A 17,064-nucleotide genomic window follows, 5' to 3' on the forward strand; every position below is an offset into this window, starting at 1 on the left:
AGCACAGTTGATCTAAATTAATAACACAATAAATTGTGTGTGCATCTCCTGTTTTGTCATGGTTGTATGTCCCGGTTCGTGACAGGCTGCATGAGCTCATCTGGTGGGAGTGTAGTACTGTAGTATTTCAGGCATAAAAACGTGGTTTTCACAGACCTTGTCACAGGGTCTGAGTCTAAGATTCAAATTGTAAACACACAAACACTCAGGCTTGCTGCAAACCTTAGCTGATCCCCCGTGGGCTTAATTTACTGCCATTGTTTACGCACCATTGTAATTGCTTCTCTAGTTTGGCATTACACTTTAATTATGGAATGTAATTATATTTTGTCTATTTTTAGTTGTGGCATTGTGTTGTAATTAATGAAGGGCCTGCACACTCCAATATCAATTTACAATTTAAATTCTCCACAGCATGTTTAACTACATTATGTTGTGCCTTTCCAGAATCCCAGATTTACTTACACATCTCCCTTTATGATACATTAGTACTACATTTGACCTAAACCTTTTCCATCCTTTTTCCAAACTCTCATTCATTTTTTACCTGATAACCAAAAACTGTGATAGTGAAAGGCTGAAATATTTCTAGGGGTATGAGATTTCTGTGTGTTTTCTGTAGGTGAGCAGCTGCGAGAAGTTTGGCTACGGGGTGATGGTGACACAGGTGGCAGCAACTGCTCCGGGAGTTGTGGCTCTGCACAGTTCAGGTACTATTGCAGTTATTTGGACACAACAAACACTTGTCAGCTGTGATGCTTAAGGCTTATATTATAAGTTGTTGTTGTTGTTTTTGTGTTGTCGGTATAAAGGAGACTTAAGGCAGCTTAGGGAGAAATGTATTTGTCAAACCGTTTTTGTTTGGGTAAGAAAGAGTAAGAAGAGGCGTTCTTTTTTGATAAATGGATTCACATATCAGTTGTATACTGATACTAGGTTTATCCATATGCAAAAGGCTCCAGGAAATACCGTACTCTTGTCAAAAGAGGTCAAAAAATGAAGCTAGTGAACAAATATTTTAATCCTGCATTCTTTCTATTGGCTAGAAGGGGCGACTCAACTGGTTATGGGAAAAGAAGTCTGATTACTTATCAGCCCTTCGCTTATAACAGCACCGCTGCGTTCTGAAACCTATTCTCTCCTATGACTTTACCCACGCAAGAACAGTTCCCTGCTGTGTTGAGCAGCGCTGGCTGTGGAGCACTCATGTGTTCCATGATGTGACATATGTTTGTGCCATCGATAAAAAGGCAGACTGACAGAAAGAAGGATGACCTCAAAAAGTGATATAGTCCAGACAGAGCTTACAAATGATGGGCCATTTGCTAAACCTGCAGCACACACTGCTTTCTATGTGAAAGAACCATTCTGTGAGAAAAACTCTACTGCTCATTTGATCTATGACCTCTGAAAAACAGTTCATGATTTCCATTACTATTCAATTATAAAAAAAAAAAAAGTACATTCCCTGGGTTATACAGCACTGATATGCAAAGCTTAATTGTATATCTGTAACTCTAGAACTGCAGTATTTATAGTTTTCTTAGTTTAATATTTCAATTTCATATTCTTCTTCTAAGTATAAAATCCCTTTTGTTATATTTGTCTCGTTAATTTAACTGAAATACACTGAAAATTGCTCACAAATTAAGGTTTATGTGTCAATACAAATGCAGGTTTTATTGCTGGGAGCTTCCCGTGATGCACTGACTATTTCTTCTTCCATGACACTAATGTTTTGTCTTTGCTTCATCATTTATGTACTGTACTGTATCCCCAGTTTTCCAGCGAGGGCTGCGTACATTTTGATTGCATTAACGTTTTTATCCAGCCTTTATGTGCAAGCTTGAGCTGCAAAATTCAAATGTAGTTACTGACAGGCCAAAGTGCAACAGGGAAGAGATTAAATGGGATCAAAGGGAGTGGCATTATAAATTCCTTCCTTCCTGAGATTCAAATCCTCCAATCAAAACGGTGCCAGCAATGCAAAGACAGATTTCTTTAAAAGATTGCACACAATAACAAAGTCAGTCGTTTATTTATTAAAGCACTGTTAATAATTTTAGTTGCTGCTATTTCAAATAAATGTTTGGTACAACAAATTTCTCCGTGTTCTGTCTCAGGCTTTATTCGGGCCCTGGTACTAGAGCTATGGTCTGTTCTTGAGTGCAGCAGTGACGACATCAGAGTGGTCCGTCCCAAACCAACTCCCATTGACCCCACAGATAGGAGTTGCATTAAGGTATTGTATGTATGTGCGTGCGTGTGTGTGTGAGAGAGAGAGGGAGAAGGAGAAACTTCCTGGAGCCCACAATGCCCCAATTTTTAGATATCTACATAATAGTACAGACACAGATCTCTTAGAAGTTTTGCTTTTCCATCATGTTTTTAGCTCACTGGTTACAAAGGTGTTTAAATTGATTAAAATTAAATTGATTCCAATTATTATTAACCCAGGACTCAGAATAGTGGTCCATGTGTTGCTGTGATACCAGCAGCCATGTAGAAAATTCACTTGTGAATATTCATATTTAAGAAACTGGCAATAGTGATTTTGTTAACAAGAAAGGCTTTTTGCTGATTGGTTTATGGGTGTCTGGGCAAATAAGCCTTACTTTCATAAGACTGCATTTTTAGTTATGTTTTTGGCAGAATTTCTCTCAGGAAAGCTTCAACAAGCTCCAGCGTGAGCCTGTCTGTGTGTGTCTGATGCTTGGCCTCTGACAGCAGCCAAGTCATCTCTCTCAGAGAGACTAGCCAAGTGAATACGGACAGCCAGTGATGTGTAAACTGTGTCCTGCCACAGGCGACTTTAAAGTCTGCCTTATCAGTGGGTTATACATATATGCTGAGGTCAAAGGAAAACTAAATATACACACACCAGCACTTTGGTGAATTAACTCGAGTCTTTGCTTTAATCTGTGCTAAGTACAGTAGGAGGTTTGGTAGTACATATGAAGATAAGTTCACACATGCACAGAAACATCAGAAGACACATGAAAGTATAGATATTTCTATTTTAGAAAAAAAAATCCATCGTATCTTGTTTTTTTCTTTACGTTTCTTTGAAGCTGTTTAATATAATCTAAGTTGTAGCTCGTTTGTGCAAGTGTCTCTCTTTTTTTCCTTTGATGCTTTTGATGATATGTTTTCCCTGTTCTACCAGACCCAGTGAAAAATGCAGGGAGCTTTCCTGTAGTTTAATATTCTTCAGGCTGCAATAGGTTTCTGCTCAACCACTCTGCTCAGAATATATGTCTTATTCAGTTTTGAGAGTGTGGTAAACCATGTTTTATCTTTGCAATCATAAATTCTTTTTACATTTTGTTTTGCTTTGAATACTACAGATATTATTTGTCATATTATCGGTAGTGTTTGTAGTTGAATAGTGTTATATTATTATTATGTGTTAGGATTTGATCAATCCATGACGTGCACAAATGCATTCACAATGGTCTTTAAAAGCAAATACATTTTTTCTCTCTAACAGCTGCTGTATTTACTTTCCTCTTCAGTCCTTCCTGTACTTGGTCAACCTCCTCTCCTCTTCCCAGTCGGTGTGGCAACTGCTGGGCCGACAGTCTTTGGCCAACAAAAGCGAATACACCCTGAGGGAGATGCCAACCTCCATACCTGTAAGTGTTTTTCTTCTTCTTCTTTTCCACACACTGCAGTTTTTTTTTGTCATCCATCTGAGGGCATGTTTGCACTTTTTATTTGGCCTCCAAACACCACCCACCCATTTGTTTTACTTCAAACGCATTCAAATAAACCCTCTCACACTGAGACTGATATACGTTCTCCACCTTACCCATTGTAAATTTCCACACAGTTTTCGTTTTGCACCCTATCCGGTGCATTCTTGTTCAAAGCCTCTCATTTTACTCCACAGGATTTGATTGACAGACTGATTGCCGTGAATTCGGATGGGAAGATTCATTCTCTCTTCCACTACGAAGAGAGTCACACATTCGGCCTAAGGTGGGATTCATTATTTTTTTCATATTACTTAACATCAGTGGGGAAGTAGACGATATCAGATTATCACCTGGTGACTGCACACACACTTCAGCCTCTGGCAATAGGAGACTGGCATGGTGACGTAATCGGCCTTAAAATGCGGCCTTTAAGGCTGCAGACCCTGAATTGGGATACAGCCTCTGAATCGCTGCATCTTGTAGCTGTGTCGTCTTAAATTGGTCATGTGATTTTGACGCGCCGGCGCGTCCGGCAACCCCAGAGGTTTAACTTAATATTTAAGTGTCTCTTGGTTTTAGACTAGTTGTTTAGTCTAATTTGATGTTTTAAACCAGAAAAGGAAGAAGAGGGCTTAGAATTACAGGTAAGAACTGCTCAGTGGTATGTGATAAACTGTAAATGTAAAGCTTACAGGTCAGTCCTCATGTTTTTAAATCAGATTTTGAGTCTGTACATGGCACATTATGCTTTTGCATGTTGTGAAATGTGCTGCAAAACAAACTGAGGTAAACTAACTGGTTTACTGTGATGGATTTAAAGTGTGTGTGACTGGTGCGCAGTGGCTGTGGTGCTCACGGTCAGAGTTCAGTCACAAAGAGGGTAACAGAGATGAATTTAAAGTTAAGGTGATGGTGCTTAGATTCATTCACAGACTGAAACCTTCACACCAACTTTATCCTGTGTCTCTTAGTTTTAGACTAGTTGTTTAGTCTATTTTGATGTTTTAAACCATATCACAGGGTTTTTACTTCACCATTTACGGGGTTTTAACAAGCAAACAAAAGACAGATCGTGATGTTTGAAAATGTTTTGGAAATATTCTTTAAAGATTAGATGTAAAATACGCAGAGGATAAATTCAATTGGTTTATTAGTTTATTACATAAGTTGAAAAAAAGTTAAACAAGTAAATAAAGAAACAACGTAAAAGAAAAGTAAACAAAACAAATCGGTAAATAAAGGAAAATGGTAATAAGAAGGGGAAAAAAAAGAAAAGAGAAAACCCCAACAATCCCCTCTGAGCAAGCACTAGGCGACAGTGGGGAAGAAAAACTGCCTTTAAACGGGCAGAAACTTCCGGCAGAACCAGGCTCACGAGGGGCAGTCAACTGCCGGGACTGGTTGGGGTGAAAAAAGATGAAGGAGAGAGGGAAGAAGTGTTAGGAGAGAAGGGGAGAGGAGAGGTGAAAATTAAGATGGAACAGAGGTGGAGGGAGACGAGGTGACGTCAGCAGTAGAAAAAATAGAAAGAGTAGAAAAAGCAGGAGTGTCCCTCCTCCAGAAGAAGCGGAAACGTTTTTTCTTCTTTTCCATGAGCTTTTCCACGACCACTTTTTTCTCTAGGATGAGGGTTCTCAACTGATCGGTTGTTTCTTCAACTTCCTTCTCAAGTTTCTGGCATCTTTGCTCCATTTCTTTTAATAGATTGCACTTGTCTGTATTTTGCTGTTGTTTTTCCTTGTGCATCTTTTCTAACTGCTCATTTCTTCTTGTGATTTCTTGAAGCTTACGCTGCAGGTCTTCATTTATTTTCTCTTGTTGCTGCTTTTGTGCAAGCATTTCAGCGTTTTCACACTTCAAGTTGTCTGAGTCCTGGAGAATACGTTTTTTTTCTTCTTCCTGTTGCTCTTTCTCTTGAAGAAGCTCTTTTTTTTTGCACTCTGTTTCATCCAGCCTGACTTTCAGCACTTCGTATTTTTTCTTTATGCCTTTGAGTTGGTCCTGCATTTGTGTGACCCCTTCCTTTTTCTGTCCGAGGATTTGTGCAGTTTGTTCCATAGCTTCATCAAGCGTTCCTTGGAGCGCCTGATTCTTTTGCTCCATGTTTTGGAGATCCCTTTGCATCTCCCCAATAGTAGCATTCGCGCGTTGAAGCTGGGCAGACGTTTCTTTTAATTCAGCACTCTTTGTCTTGTTTTCCTTCATCAGGAACAAAATCTTCTGTCGTGCTTCACCAAACTTTCCTTCCCAGGCCTCACTAATAATTTTTGTGTAAGGCTGGCGTTGCTGTTGTTTTTCCAGCTCTTGATTTCGTGCTTCCAATTGTCTGCACTTCTCCTCCAGTTGAAGCTTCTCTTCTTCAATTTGTTTAATTTTTGCATGTAGGTCGGAGTTTTCCTGTAATGTCCTTTGGACTGATGAGGCACCAATGGATCGTGTCATATCAGGCTTCCCTCTTGAAGTGAGTGGCTGGCCAGACCTCGAAGGAGAGGCAGCAAGATTGTTTATTCTTTGTTGGCATTTTCGTGGATACATTTTTAATCCTGTGCACAGTGACTCTGAAGAGGTTTACAAATACTTTCAAATATAGCTCTGGTCGAACGTTTGAAGGCTGCGAACAAACTGACTAAAACTTGCTGCTCCTGACCCCTATTTATAGAAAAGGCTCAAAGGCATGTGCTTGTGACATCATCACATGTCCTTGTGACATCATCACATGTCCTTGTGACATCATCACTCTTCATGAATCAGATTGTCACATGACATTTTAGAATGCGCCCCCTGCCGCCATCACAGTAGGCCAGACAAAGGATACAGCTTCAGCTATGGTGGTACGTGTGTAGTCGGTTGCAATGTTAGATCTCACGATCGTGAAGGCAAGAAACTGGATTAATCTTTTAATCGTTTTCCATCCTGGCGGCAACGTGAGGGATCCCATGTATCCGATATCACCAAACAAAGACGCCAGGCATGGATTGCAGCGGTGAGACGAGCGGATATCGAGTTCCGTGCAATCCCCAGCTTTTTGTTGGTTTGCTCGCGGCATTTTCTCTCCGGTGAGTTCTAAAGTAATTCATATCACTATCCGATTGTTGAGTCTGACGTCACTAGCCGTGTCTGGGCCTAAACTCTGCTGCAGGTCCATATATCAAATGATCACTGTGGCATTACTGAGAGTTAAAACACTGTCTTAAGTCTTTCATCTTTAATAAAATTATCAGCGTTCTGCTCTACCAGGTGTAACAACTGAGTTAAACATCCAGGCATCCATGACAATGGAATTTATGACATATGAGTTAGAAGTTAGCAGCAAGTTAGCTCGCTAGCTTCTATCTAAATACAATATAGCATGTCCTGACTGCGGGGTTTTGGAAACAAATTAAAACGTACAGCTTTCTTATCACTTCCAACATAAATGAAGACAGAAAACTAAACAGCAGTGACAGTGGCTGCAAATTTTACCAGGGTTTTAGTCAAATGCCCCCCTGTGATTTTACCTGCACCCTGCGATTTGATTTTTAGTTATTTTAACAGCAAACTGAAGAAAAGCCTTGACTCCGTTGCTCCACTCACCACCAAAAAGATTAACGTAAAACATGCATCACCCTGGAGAAACGAAGAAGTCAAAAAACTCAAAAGAAATTGCAGGGCAGCAGAAAGGAGATGGAGGAAAAATAAAAATAATATCAACCATCAAATATTTTCCGAGCAATTTAAAATGTACAATAATACATTAAGGAAGTCAAGAAATTCATACTTCGCCAAAATAATCAGTATTAACAAAAATAATCCCAAGGTCCTCTTTTCCACCATAGATCATTTATTTAACCCTGATTTTAACAGCTCCCAAAGAACCCCCACAGACTCGCTCTGTGAGCAGTTTGCAGACCACTTCAGGGGAAAGATCAGCGCCATCAGATCTGATATTTTATCTAATCGCGATATGATTGTAAACACATCTGAGGGCTCGATTGTACCTGAGGAGACACTGGACAGCTTTGTCCTGGTTAATGCTGAGAACTTTCAGAAGGTTTTCTCCACAGTGAGACCCACCACATGTCTTTTAGATCCAATCCCCTCTTCACTCTTTAAAACACTTTATGGATTTTTTGAGGCTGAGCTTTTATACATGATGAATTGCTCTCTTCAGTTGGGTGTCTTCCCTGCTGCCTTTAAAACGGCGGTGGTGAGGCCCCTTCTGAAGAAGAGCAATTTGGATTGTAATGATTTTAATAACTACAGACCTGTATCCAACTTACCATTTTTAAGTAAAGTCTTAGAAAAACTTGTTTTTACTCAGATTACTGATTTTCTCAATGATAGACAGATCCTGGAGATATTCCAGTCTGGATTTAGGGTGAACCACAGCACAGAGACGGCTCTCCTAAAGGTTTTAAATGATCTTAGATGTAACTGGGACGCCCAAAAGCTCTCAGTCCTGGTGCTGCTGGATCTAAGCGCAGCCTTTGATACAGTAGACCACGCTATTCTTTTAAACAGACTAAAACACATGGTGGGCCTCTCTGGTGCTGTACACAACTGGTTCACTTCCTATCTCTCTGACAGATCTTTTATGGTGAGTATGGATACATGCTCCTCTAAGATCCATAAAATGACATGTGGTGTGCCTCAAGGGTCGGTTCTAGGCCCTGTACTTTTTAATTTGTATATGTTGCCTCTCGGCAGTGTCATCAGGAGGCATGGAGTGAACTTCCACAGTTACGCTGATGACACGCAGCTGTACATCTCCGTGTCTCCTGATGACACCAGACCAATGGATGCCCTTTTTAACTGTATCTTGGATATAAGATCTTGGATGGCAGAAAACTTTTTACAGCTTAACCAGGACAAAACTGAAGTTTTAATTGTCGGTCCTGAAGCTCAGAGAGAGAAACTCTTGTCTAAATTAGAGGCATTTTCACTATGTCCTTCGCTACAAGTGAAAAACCTGGGTGTTATTTTTGACTCTGAGCTTGGTTTTATCCCACATGTTAAACATGTAACCAAAATTGGATTTTATCATCTAAAAAATATAGCCAGAGTCCGCCCTATTCTCTCTCGGGCCAACACGGAGATGCTGATGCATGCTTTTATTGCCAGTCGCATTGATTACTGTAATGCCCTGCTCTCTGGTCTTCCTAAGAAGAATATTTCAACTTTACAACTCTTGCAAAACTCGGCAGCTCGTGTGCTGACGAAGACCAGAGGGCGGGCCCACATTACACCGGTTTTAGAATCGCTGCATTGGCTCCCCGTGTGTTTCAGGATCGATTTTAAAGTTCTTTTATTGGTTTTTAAATGTCTTAATGGTCTTGGGCCTTCTTATCTCTCAGATCTGCTTTTACCATACGAACCCTCGCGGACCCTGAGGTCCTCTGGTACTGGCCTTTTGATTGTCCCTAAAGTCAGGACACATACTCACGGAGAGGCAGCTTTTCAGTGGTATGGTCCTCGTCTGTGGAACAGCCTGCCGGAGGAGCTCAGGGCCGCAGAGAACGTACATGTTTTTAAGAACAGGCTCAAGACCCACCTTTTTAATTTAGCTTTTACTTAGCGTTTATTTATTTTTTATGCTTATTTATTCTATCCTGTTATTCTATTATTAATTTAGGATTTACCTAATATTTTTTGATTTTATTCTTATTCATTTTTTAATCTTCTTACTCTATTTATATTTATATTTATATTGTATCCTGTTCTTATTTATTTTATCATTTTACCCTGTATATATCGTATTGCGTCATATCTCCAGTGTTTCCTCGGAGGGCGCTCTCTGCACCGGGGCTGTTATTGACCGTGGCTGCTGGTCTCTGGGGTCCTCTCAGCCTGGTTGGGGGGCTCCTTGGCCTCCCTCCGGCTGTGTGCCCAGCCCGGAGGCTGCGGTCTGTGACCGGCTCCCGGTGCAGACGGCTCTCTGTTATAATGTTTCCTCACTTGGCTCATGCGAGCCCAGCCCAATTTTTACTCTTTAAGTGTGCGCGTGTGTGTATGTGTGTGTGTGGGTGGGGGTGGGGGGATATATGTGTATTGAGAGTGTGGGGAGTGAGTTGGAGGGTGGGGTGGGCTGCTTTTAACTATGTAAAGCACTTTGTGCTACATTTTTTCTGTATGAAAAGTGCTTTATAAATAAAGCTTGATTGATTGATTTGTAGGGTTACTGAAGTTGGGCTAGCTGGTATATAATGATGTGCTACGTGACCGCTAGTAACACAGCTATGTTAGCACAATATAAACACGCTAACTTTTTTTCCACTCGATAAAAGTTAACGTGAGTGTTCTCGGTGGTCAGGAACAAATGTAATCGCATGGCAGGATGCTGTAAAAGGACCAAACCAAAAGGCTTTTAGTGGGTTTTTTTTTCAATGCGCTGCGGTCATAGATAATGAGATAAAACATGCTAATGTGTGATGCTGCAGAACCACGTCATGTCGACTGAGTAGCTTTTGATTTGGCATTATTGCAGGCAAACCAGCATATGAAATGGATGTAACAAATCCAGACTGGGCACCAACACTGCACATGGGGCACGACGACAAACCTGTGTCAGACTCGGACCGGCACGCAAGGCGTATGCAACGGAAGCGAAAAAGAGCACCCATTGCAGGTAAACACCCCCCTCTGAAAACATACTAAATTGCTCTTATGGTACACTAATCCGCACATAACTTAAAGATGAATCACACACCTGTCATTGGAATATTGGTGTACATTAACCTTAAGTCTATGCACTATTTTTTATCTTACAGGCTTGATGATCGATGAAGGTCTGACAGAAGAACAACAACCATGTCATGGAGGCAGTGGACAGCAGTTGTGTTGGACAAGTGGAGGTTGACGTACCAGCTGCAAATGTGGACAGTGGTGATGGGAGTGACAGCGTCACGGAAGCTGAAGGGCAGACGAAGGACTGTGTGTGCAGTCAACAGGGCAGAGCAGAAATAAACCGGCTGTTGGAGGAGAACAGACTGCTTCGAGCACAGTTGCAAAAGACAGAGCTGAATGAAACTTTCTTAAAGGACGATACCGAAAAAGTAAGATATTACACTGGACTATATTGTTATGCTGTCTTAATGTCCCTCTTCAACACTGTCAAAGATTTCCTGCCAATACCGAAGAAACTGACAGGTTTCCAAATGCTCTTACTCACACTAATGCGTCTGAGACTTGATCTTCCAGTCCAGCATCTTTGTCATCTATTCCATGTGTCGCACAAAACACTGTCTTCTGTCTTCACCGATACCATTGATGTTTTGTATGCCCACTTAGGAGCACTGGTGCACTGGCCTGAGAGGCACTGTCTGCAGGCGACAATGCCTCCACAGTTTACTGAAACTTTTGGAAAACGAGTAGCAATCATTGTTGACTGTTTTGAGATTCGAACAGAAAGACCATCTAATTTAAAGGCACGCGCACAAACATACTCTCATTACAAGGGTACACAGACCATAAAATACCTCATCGGGATTACACCCCATGGAGCTATTTCTTTCATTTCCAGGGGATGGGGGGTCGTGCATAGAGCAGGGCGATATGGCCAAAAATATTTATCACGATATATATTTGAAAATTTGCGATAACGATATAACCGACGATATAATTGATGCGAGACAAAATACAACTCCACAACATTACTAGCGCAAAAAGACAACCTTCCATTTATTTTCACTTAAACAAGAAGCTGGTTTTTATGTACATTAAAGCTTTATAAAAATGTAACAGTGCAAATGCAAATTCCTTGCTGAAAGTTTAACCAAAAGGCATTTCCAGTAGAAATGGGCTGACATATCCTGAGCATAACCATGTATAATATCCACTGAAGTTAAAAAGAGGTGCTTTGCAACATTAAACTGCAGTGTGCAGTACGCATTTTTCGGACCATAAGGTGCACGGGATTATAAGGCACATTAAGCGAAACAAAGCAGTCAGATAAATCAAACTTTATTAAACTCATTCTTCTTGCTTCCTCCACTTCTGTACCATTGATTCATTAATGTTGAATTCTCTGGCAGCTGCTCTATTCCCATGTTGTTGCAGTATATTAATGACTAACCTGGTATTGTGGATAGATTATCTCAGTTGTTCTCCTGACTGAAGTTTGGTCCGTTTACAGCATCCTGCCATGCGATTGCATTTGTCTCTAACCATGAAGAACCTTCACGTTAACTTTTATAAGTGGAAAAGTGTTAGTGTTCGTCCTCCAGCTTCACTGTTTATGTTATGCTAACATAGCTGTGTCGCTAGCGATCACGTAGCACATCATTATATACCAGCTAGCCCAACTTCAGTAACCCTACAAACGTCACTGCTGTTTAGTTTCCTGTCTTCATTTATGTTGGAAGTGATAGCAGAGCTGTACGTTTGATTTTTTTCAGAAATCTCTCAGTCAGAACATGCTATATCATGCTTAGGTAACTAGCGAAACTAGCGAGCTAACTTCCGCTAGCTTCCTGCTAACTTCTAACTCCATTAAATGTAATAACTTTTTGTTTTCATGGAAGTTAAACTTTATAGTTACACCTGGTAAAGCAGCAATGCTGATCGTTTTACTAAAGATGAAAGAATTTAGACAGTTTTTAACTCTCAGTGATGCTGCAGTGTTGTTTGACCTGAAGCATACGGAGTTTAGGACCCAGATTACTCCCAGATTTAAGAGCATCTTAGTCCGACAAATACGACAATAACGACGACCGCTTGCATGTTCTGCAAAAAAATGTGCTTTGTCGTGTATCTGACAGACAAACACCAAACCAGTTCCACATCACGGAAGTTGCACCATTTTTACAAACCAATTCTGGTTCATCTGTTTCACTCAACAATCGGCCATGTGCGTATGAAAACAAAGGCACTGCGCATGCGCGTTTTACTCCCATTCTATCGCGATATTTCATTTTCCTATCGTTGCCTAACATTATACCGGTATTACCGTGAATGGTATAATATGGCCCAGCCCTAGTCGTGCATCAGATAAACACATCATAGAGAGATGTGGCATTCTTCAAAAGCTGTTACCAGGGGACGTAGTATTGGCTGACAGAGGCTTTGACATCAGAGATGCTGTAGGAATGATGTGTGCGGAGGTCAAGATTCCAGCTTTCACAAAAGGCTACTGTCAACTTGATGCAAGGGACGTTGAACAAACGAGAGCAATTGCCCACCTGAGAATTCATGTTGAGCGAGTAATAGGTAGTTTGCGCAACAAGTTCAAAATGTTACACACAGTCTGATTACTCTTATCATGTGAGGCTGAAGACACAACACTTCTTGATAAGATCGTTAAGGTTTGCTGTGTTTTTGTTAATATGTGCCCCAGTGTTGTTGTCAAACCAGGGCCAAATGACACTTGCTCCTGTTGAGTATTCTTAAAGCTGTTCTTTTGGATGTACTGTACATTGTAAATAGTTGTACTTTGTGTGAAGTTGTTTTAATAAAACAAAAAAGAATAGTATATTTGTTTGTTTTTCTTTATTATAGATCTATTCACATGTACACAGCAATCACATAAAAATGAAATGCAAACTATTTACATCGCACCACACAGCTGTCATCAATCTTTAACCACAACATGAAACATTACAGGCTATTTAGAGCAGCACGTTGTTTCGAGAAGTATTTCCCAACAAGTTCAGGAAGGCACATTTTACGAAAGAAGTCTTGTGCTTTCTTTAAGCGCGGTTTCCAGAAATCCACAGCAGGGAAGACGCGAGTCACAGCAAGGTCTCTCTGTGTCCACACAACGAGGCCACAGTGGCTGGCGCCCGTAACAAAGACTCAGCGTCTCTGTTGTGTAAACACGCCAGTGATTGGGGTAATGTGGGTGACTGTGTAGTGTAGTTGGTGTAATAGTTTTCGACTCCACACAGTCACTGCTTTGCTGTGCTTCTGCAGCGTATCCAGTAATGGTGACAAATCCTCCAGCGTTGCAATAGGAAGCTGCTCTTAAGCGCAGAAAGAATTGTTTCCAGGGATTTCTATTTGTATCCAGCTTGGCGTGCAGGATCCTTTGTGTAATCTATGCTTACATATGTATTTTACACACAGACAATGTGAAAAATACAACACATTGCTATGGATTGATGCTGAAAGTGCTAATTGCACTAAAAAATTTAGCTGAAAAAAATAACACCAACTAAATAGATAAGCATGTCTGTTAACAAAAACCCCCAAACGCTTTACCCAACTGGGGTTTTTCAACTACCTCACTGACAGAATGAGCCCAGGTATTGCCAGTGCCACTGATGGAAATGAGCCACAGCAGCTCTTCAGCACCTACAAATGAGACCTGCCCACACCAACAAGCAAGAAGGGAGACCAGGTGGCGAGCATCGCCACACTTTCCAATCCAATAAACTACCATTGCAGTTAGTAGTAAGTGGTTGATTAGTGCAGCAACAACAAAAACACACTGAATGTCATTTTAAAATACACAAAATGTTTTATTTTACATTCTATCGAAGTTCCTGCTGGAAAGTGCTGTACTGTACAAGATGCTTCCCTCACCGCAAACTCAGGTTTACTGCTGGATAAATTTTATTTCCACATTAGTCAACTCAACAACCAAGACAGAGCACAATAGAGACAATAAGGGGGTGGCTGTAGCTCAGGCGGTAGAGCAGGTCATCTGCTGATCGGAAGATTGGTGGTTCGATTCCTGGCTTCCCCCAGTCTGCATGCCAAATATCCTTGGGCAAGATATTAACCCCAAATTGCTCTCCGATGCATCCATCGGAGTATGAATGTGTGTGAATGTTACTTAGAAAGCACCTAGAACAATGTGCTTGTGCGAATGGGTGTGAATGGGTGAATGCACAAGTTGTGTAAAGCGCTTTGAGTGCTCAGAAGAGTAGAAAAGCGCTATATAAGAACCAGTCCATTTACCAATATGTGCACTGGTCTAATGATGTTTATGGCTCCCAAAGTATCGAGTATTGAGGTCTATTGCACTGTTGACTATTTACAAAAGTATTGCACAAAAGGTATTGCACAGTGAGGTGAAGAGGCACTACAGCTTAGTTGTTCCCCCCTCCTTTGTCCTCCTGTTTCCCCTCCCTCTCCCCTCCAGAGAGGAGTTAAACAGTCTGATGGCGTGTGGGACAAAGGAGTTTTTAAGTCTGTTAGTTCTTGTCTTGGGGAGAAGCAACCTGTCACTGAACAGACTCTTCTGGTTGTTAATGGCCGTGTGCAGAGGATGCCTGGCATTGTCCATAATGTCCATCAGTTTCTTTAGTGTCCTTTTCTCTGCCACTGTCACCAGGGTGTCCAGCTTCATGCCGACCACAGAGCTAGCCTTCCTGATCAGTTTTTCCAGCCTGGATGAGTCCTTCTTTGCTGTGCTGCTCCCCCAGCACACCACAGCATAGCACTTTAAGAATCTAAAAGATAACAAAATCTGATAGGTAAAAATAACATTTTGAACCAACTAGGTGGTTCCCAAAAATCTGGCGTGCTGTGAGTCCTTAAAAAAATTGAGGAAACCGGAAAAGTAGCAGGACTAAATAACTCTGTACAGCAGATGAACTGTATCTGGAAATCATGTCCTTAAGATGTAGAAAAATATAAAGAAAAGCAAAGACTTGAAGTACCTGAGAGATGCACTGGCCCTTTAATGGATCCATCTGCTGTTTGCTGAAGCCTCATCAGAAACGGTCTCAGTGGAAGGCTGTCAGGAAGCCATTTTTAGTGAAGAGAAACAGGGAGAAAAGGCTGAGGTATGGTAAATTACACGAGAACTGGACTATATCAGTGGCAACAGGTCTTACAGCATTATGAATTCATATTTGACATTTTTGGTTCAAATAATTGTTGATATGACTCCAACAGAGGGTGTTTACATCCATCTGTAAAACACGATGAAGGCTCTGCCAGTGGTGTTGGGAATCTTGAGAAAGCTGATGGAAATATGAACCAGATATTAAGATTTTCATTAATCATGCAGTCCCAGCTGAAAAGCATCTAGTTGGAAAAGGCATATTTTTATTCATTACGACAATGATCCCAAACACACGGTGAATACAATAAACGTATACCTAGATCAGTCATGGATTGGCCTCCCCAGAGCCCAGACCTCAACATTTATTAAAGCAGTGTGTTCCGGAAAGAGAGAGTCCAGGCTATGTTCGATAGTAAAGGTGGCCATACCAAATATTGACTTTCAAGTACATTTTTGCCTTATGTACTGTATTTCCATTTATGTTTGCACGTTTCAGTGAATTGCTCTGCCTATTTCCCATTTTCCCAGCAGAATATAACGAAATGAGGATGCCTCAAGACTTTTGCAATATTGTATCAGAAGGAGAAAAAAGGTGACAAATGTCCCAGTTCTTCGTGGTTAATCTTGTTAATGTTGCCTTCTGTTTTCTAATGGTTTCCTGCCAAAAACCCTAAAAAAGTGTTCTCCAACCTCGTGAATTGAAAACACTGGATTTGTTATAGAATAACTTCTAATTAGCTATTATTTCACAGAGGAAATAAGATAATCGATAAAAGAAAAAAAGACGTGAAAAGGAGACAATAAAAGAAGCCCCTTCCTTTCCCACATGTGCTAAACTTAGAGCCAAAGCCTCACCCTGCCGCTTTCCGCTTCATTAGAGCTGTTTAAACAAAACAAGTTTAAAATAGGGTTTCTATCTGAAACAGCACATGCAGTTAAAAGGCCAATGTGGAAAATAAATCCTTGTGATTATAGTTGAACAGGAAGCAGCACTTGCTCTGCCTTTCAGCCCCATTGAACAAGACGTCAGCAGCTCTATGGAGGTAGTTTAGTCTTTTTTACAAATTCAAAATTAAATATGCGAGCACTCAAAAATTAAGGTTCACTGAGAAATGTCCTCATTTTTTAAAAAGAAAGGCATATTCCTTGTTATTTAATACAACATTCAATTGATCAGAAATGTTAGAAATCATGGTAAATGGGCTCATCAATACAAAATCATGATTGTCTTTTTAATTGTATAACTTTGTAGACTACTTTTCCCAAACCATCACTCTAGTGCTCCACTGGCACCTCGTATTACTTAATGCAAGTAGTTTACAGGTGTTGTGTCGTGTCTTTCTACAGATGTAGAAAGGTCAGCTACTCAAGAGACCTTCCCCAAATCTCCCTCATCTTCATCTTCGTCAACGAGGCTCTGTCGGTGATCCTGCGCTCAGTCCACTCAGCTGTCAATCACACACTTGCTCAAGGAGGTCATCCTGGTGGACGACAACAGCGATGACGGTCAGTATAGATTAAATATTTTCTTCAGCTAATACCAAATAAGAAGAGTGGCTTTTTCGCCCTCTGATTAGAAGATGGTTTATAGTGAGTGAAACACAGAATTTCCATCTAAAATCCACTGAGTCATCAGCAGGATTTCTACTGAAAGCAACA

At 40.8% G+C, this 17,064-nt stretch overlaps 1 protein-coding gene, 1 long non-coding RNA gene and 1 pseudogene across 3 annotated transcripts; 2 read left to right on the plus strand and 1 right to left on the minus strand.

Annotated features, from left to right (window-relative positions):
- Positions 1-10,450, plus strand: part of LOC146654884 (uncharacterized) — a 43,034-nt pseudogene extending 32,584 nt beyond the window's left edge.
- Positions 5,463-13,143, plus strand: LOC146654885 (uncharacterized). 2 transcript variants are annotated; one of them, XM_085379845.1, is made up of 3 exons: positions 5,463-6,754; positions 10,162-10,302; positions 10,445-13,143. In XM_085379845.1, exon 3 carries the CDS (start codon positions 10,490-10,492, stop codon positions 11,273-11,275), a length of 786 nt encoding a protein of 261 aa, XP_085235971.1. In that variant the 5' UTR covers positions 5,463-6,754; positions 10,162-10,302; positions 10,445-10,489; the 3' UTR covers positions 11,276-13,143. The 2 variants fall into 2 exon arrangements, with proteins under 2 accessions (XP_085235971.1, XP_085235970.1); XM_085379844.1 differs by lacking the exon at positions 5,463-6,754 and having other exon boundaries at positions 9,773-10,302.
- Positions 13,144-14,110: 967 nt separating this feature from the next.
- Positions 14,111-15,977, minus strand: LOC146654886 (uncharacterized). Its single transcript, XR_014907166.1, has 2 exons — positions 15,278-15,977; positions 14,111-15,067 (listed from the first exon to the last, which is right to left on the minus strand). It is a non-coding gene; the product is annotated as an uncharacterized LOC146654886 (long non-coding RNA).
- Between the last annotated feature and the right edge of the window lie 1,087 nt (positions 15,978-17,064).

This window comes from Rhamphochromis longiceps, linkage group LG14, assembly GCF_057381845.1.
Source record: "Rhamphochromis longiceps isolate RC_006_pf linkage group LG14, R_longiceps_female_GT1.1, whole genome shotgun sequence".
In the NCBI taxonomy this organism is placed as follows: domain Eukaryota; kingdom Metazoa; phylum Chordata; class Actinopteri; order Cichliformes; family Cichlidae; genus Rhamphochromis; species Rhamphochromis longiceps.

Coding starts and splice junctions, on each gene's coding strand:
- LOC146654885 (XM_085379845.1), top strand. CDS start 10,490: ATGGAGGCAGTGGACAGCAGTTGTGTTGGACAAGTGGAGGTTGACGTA.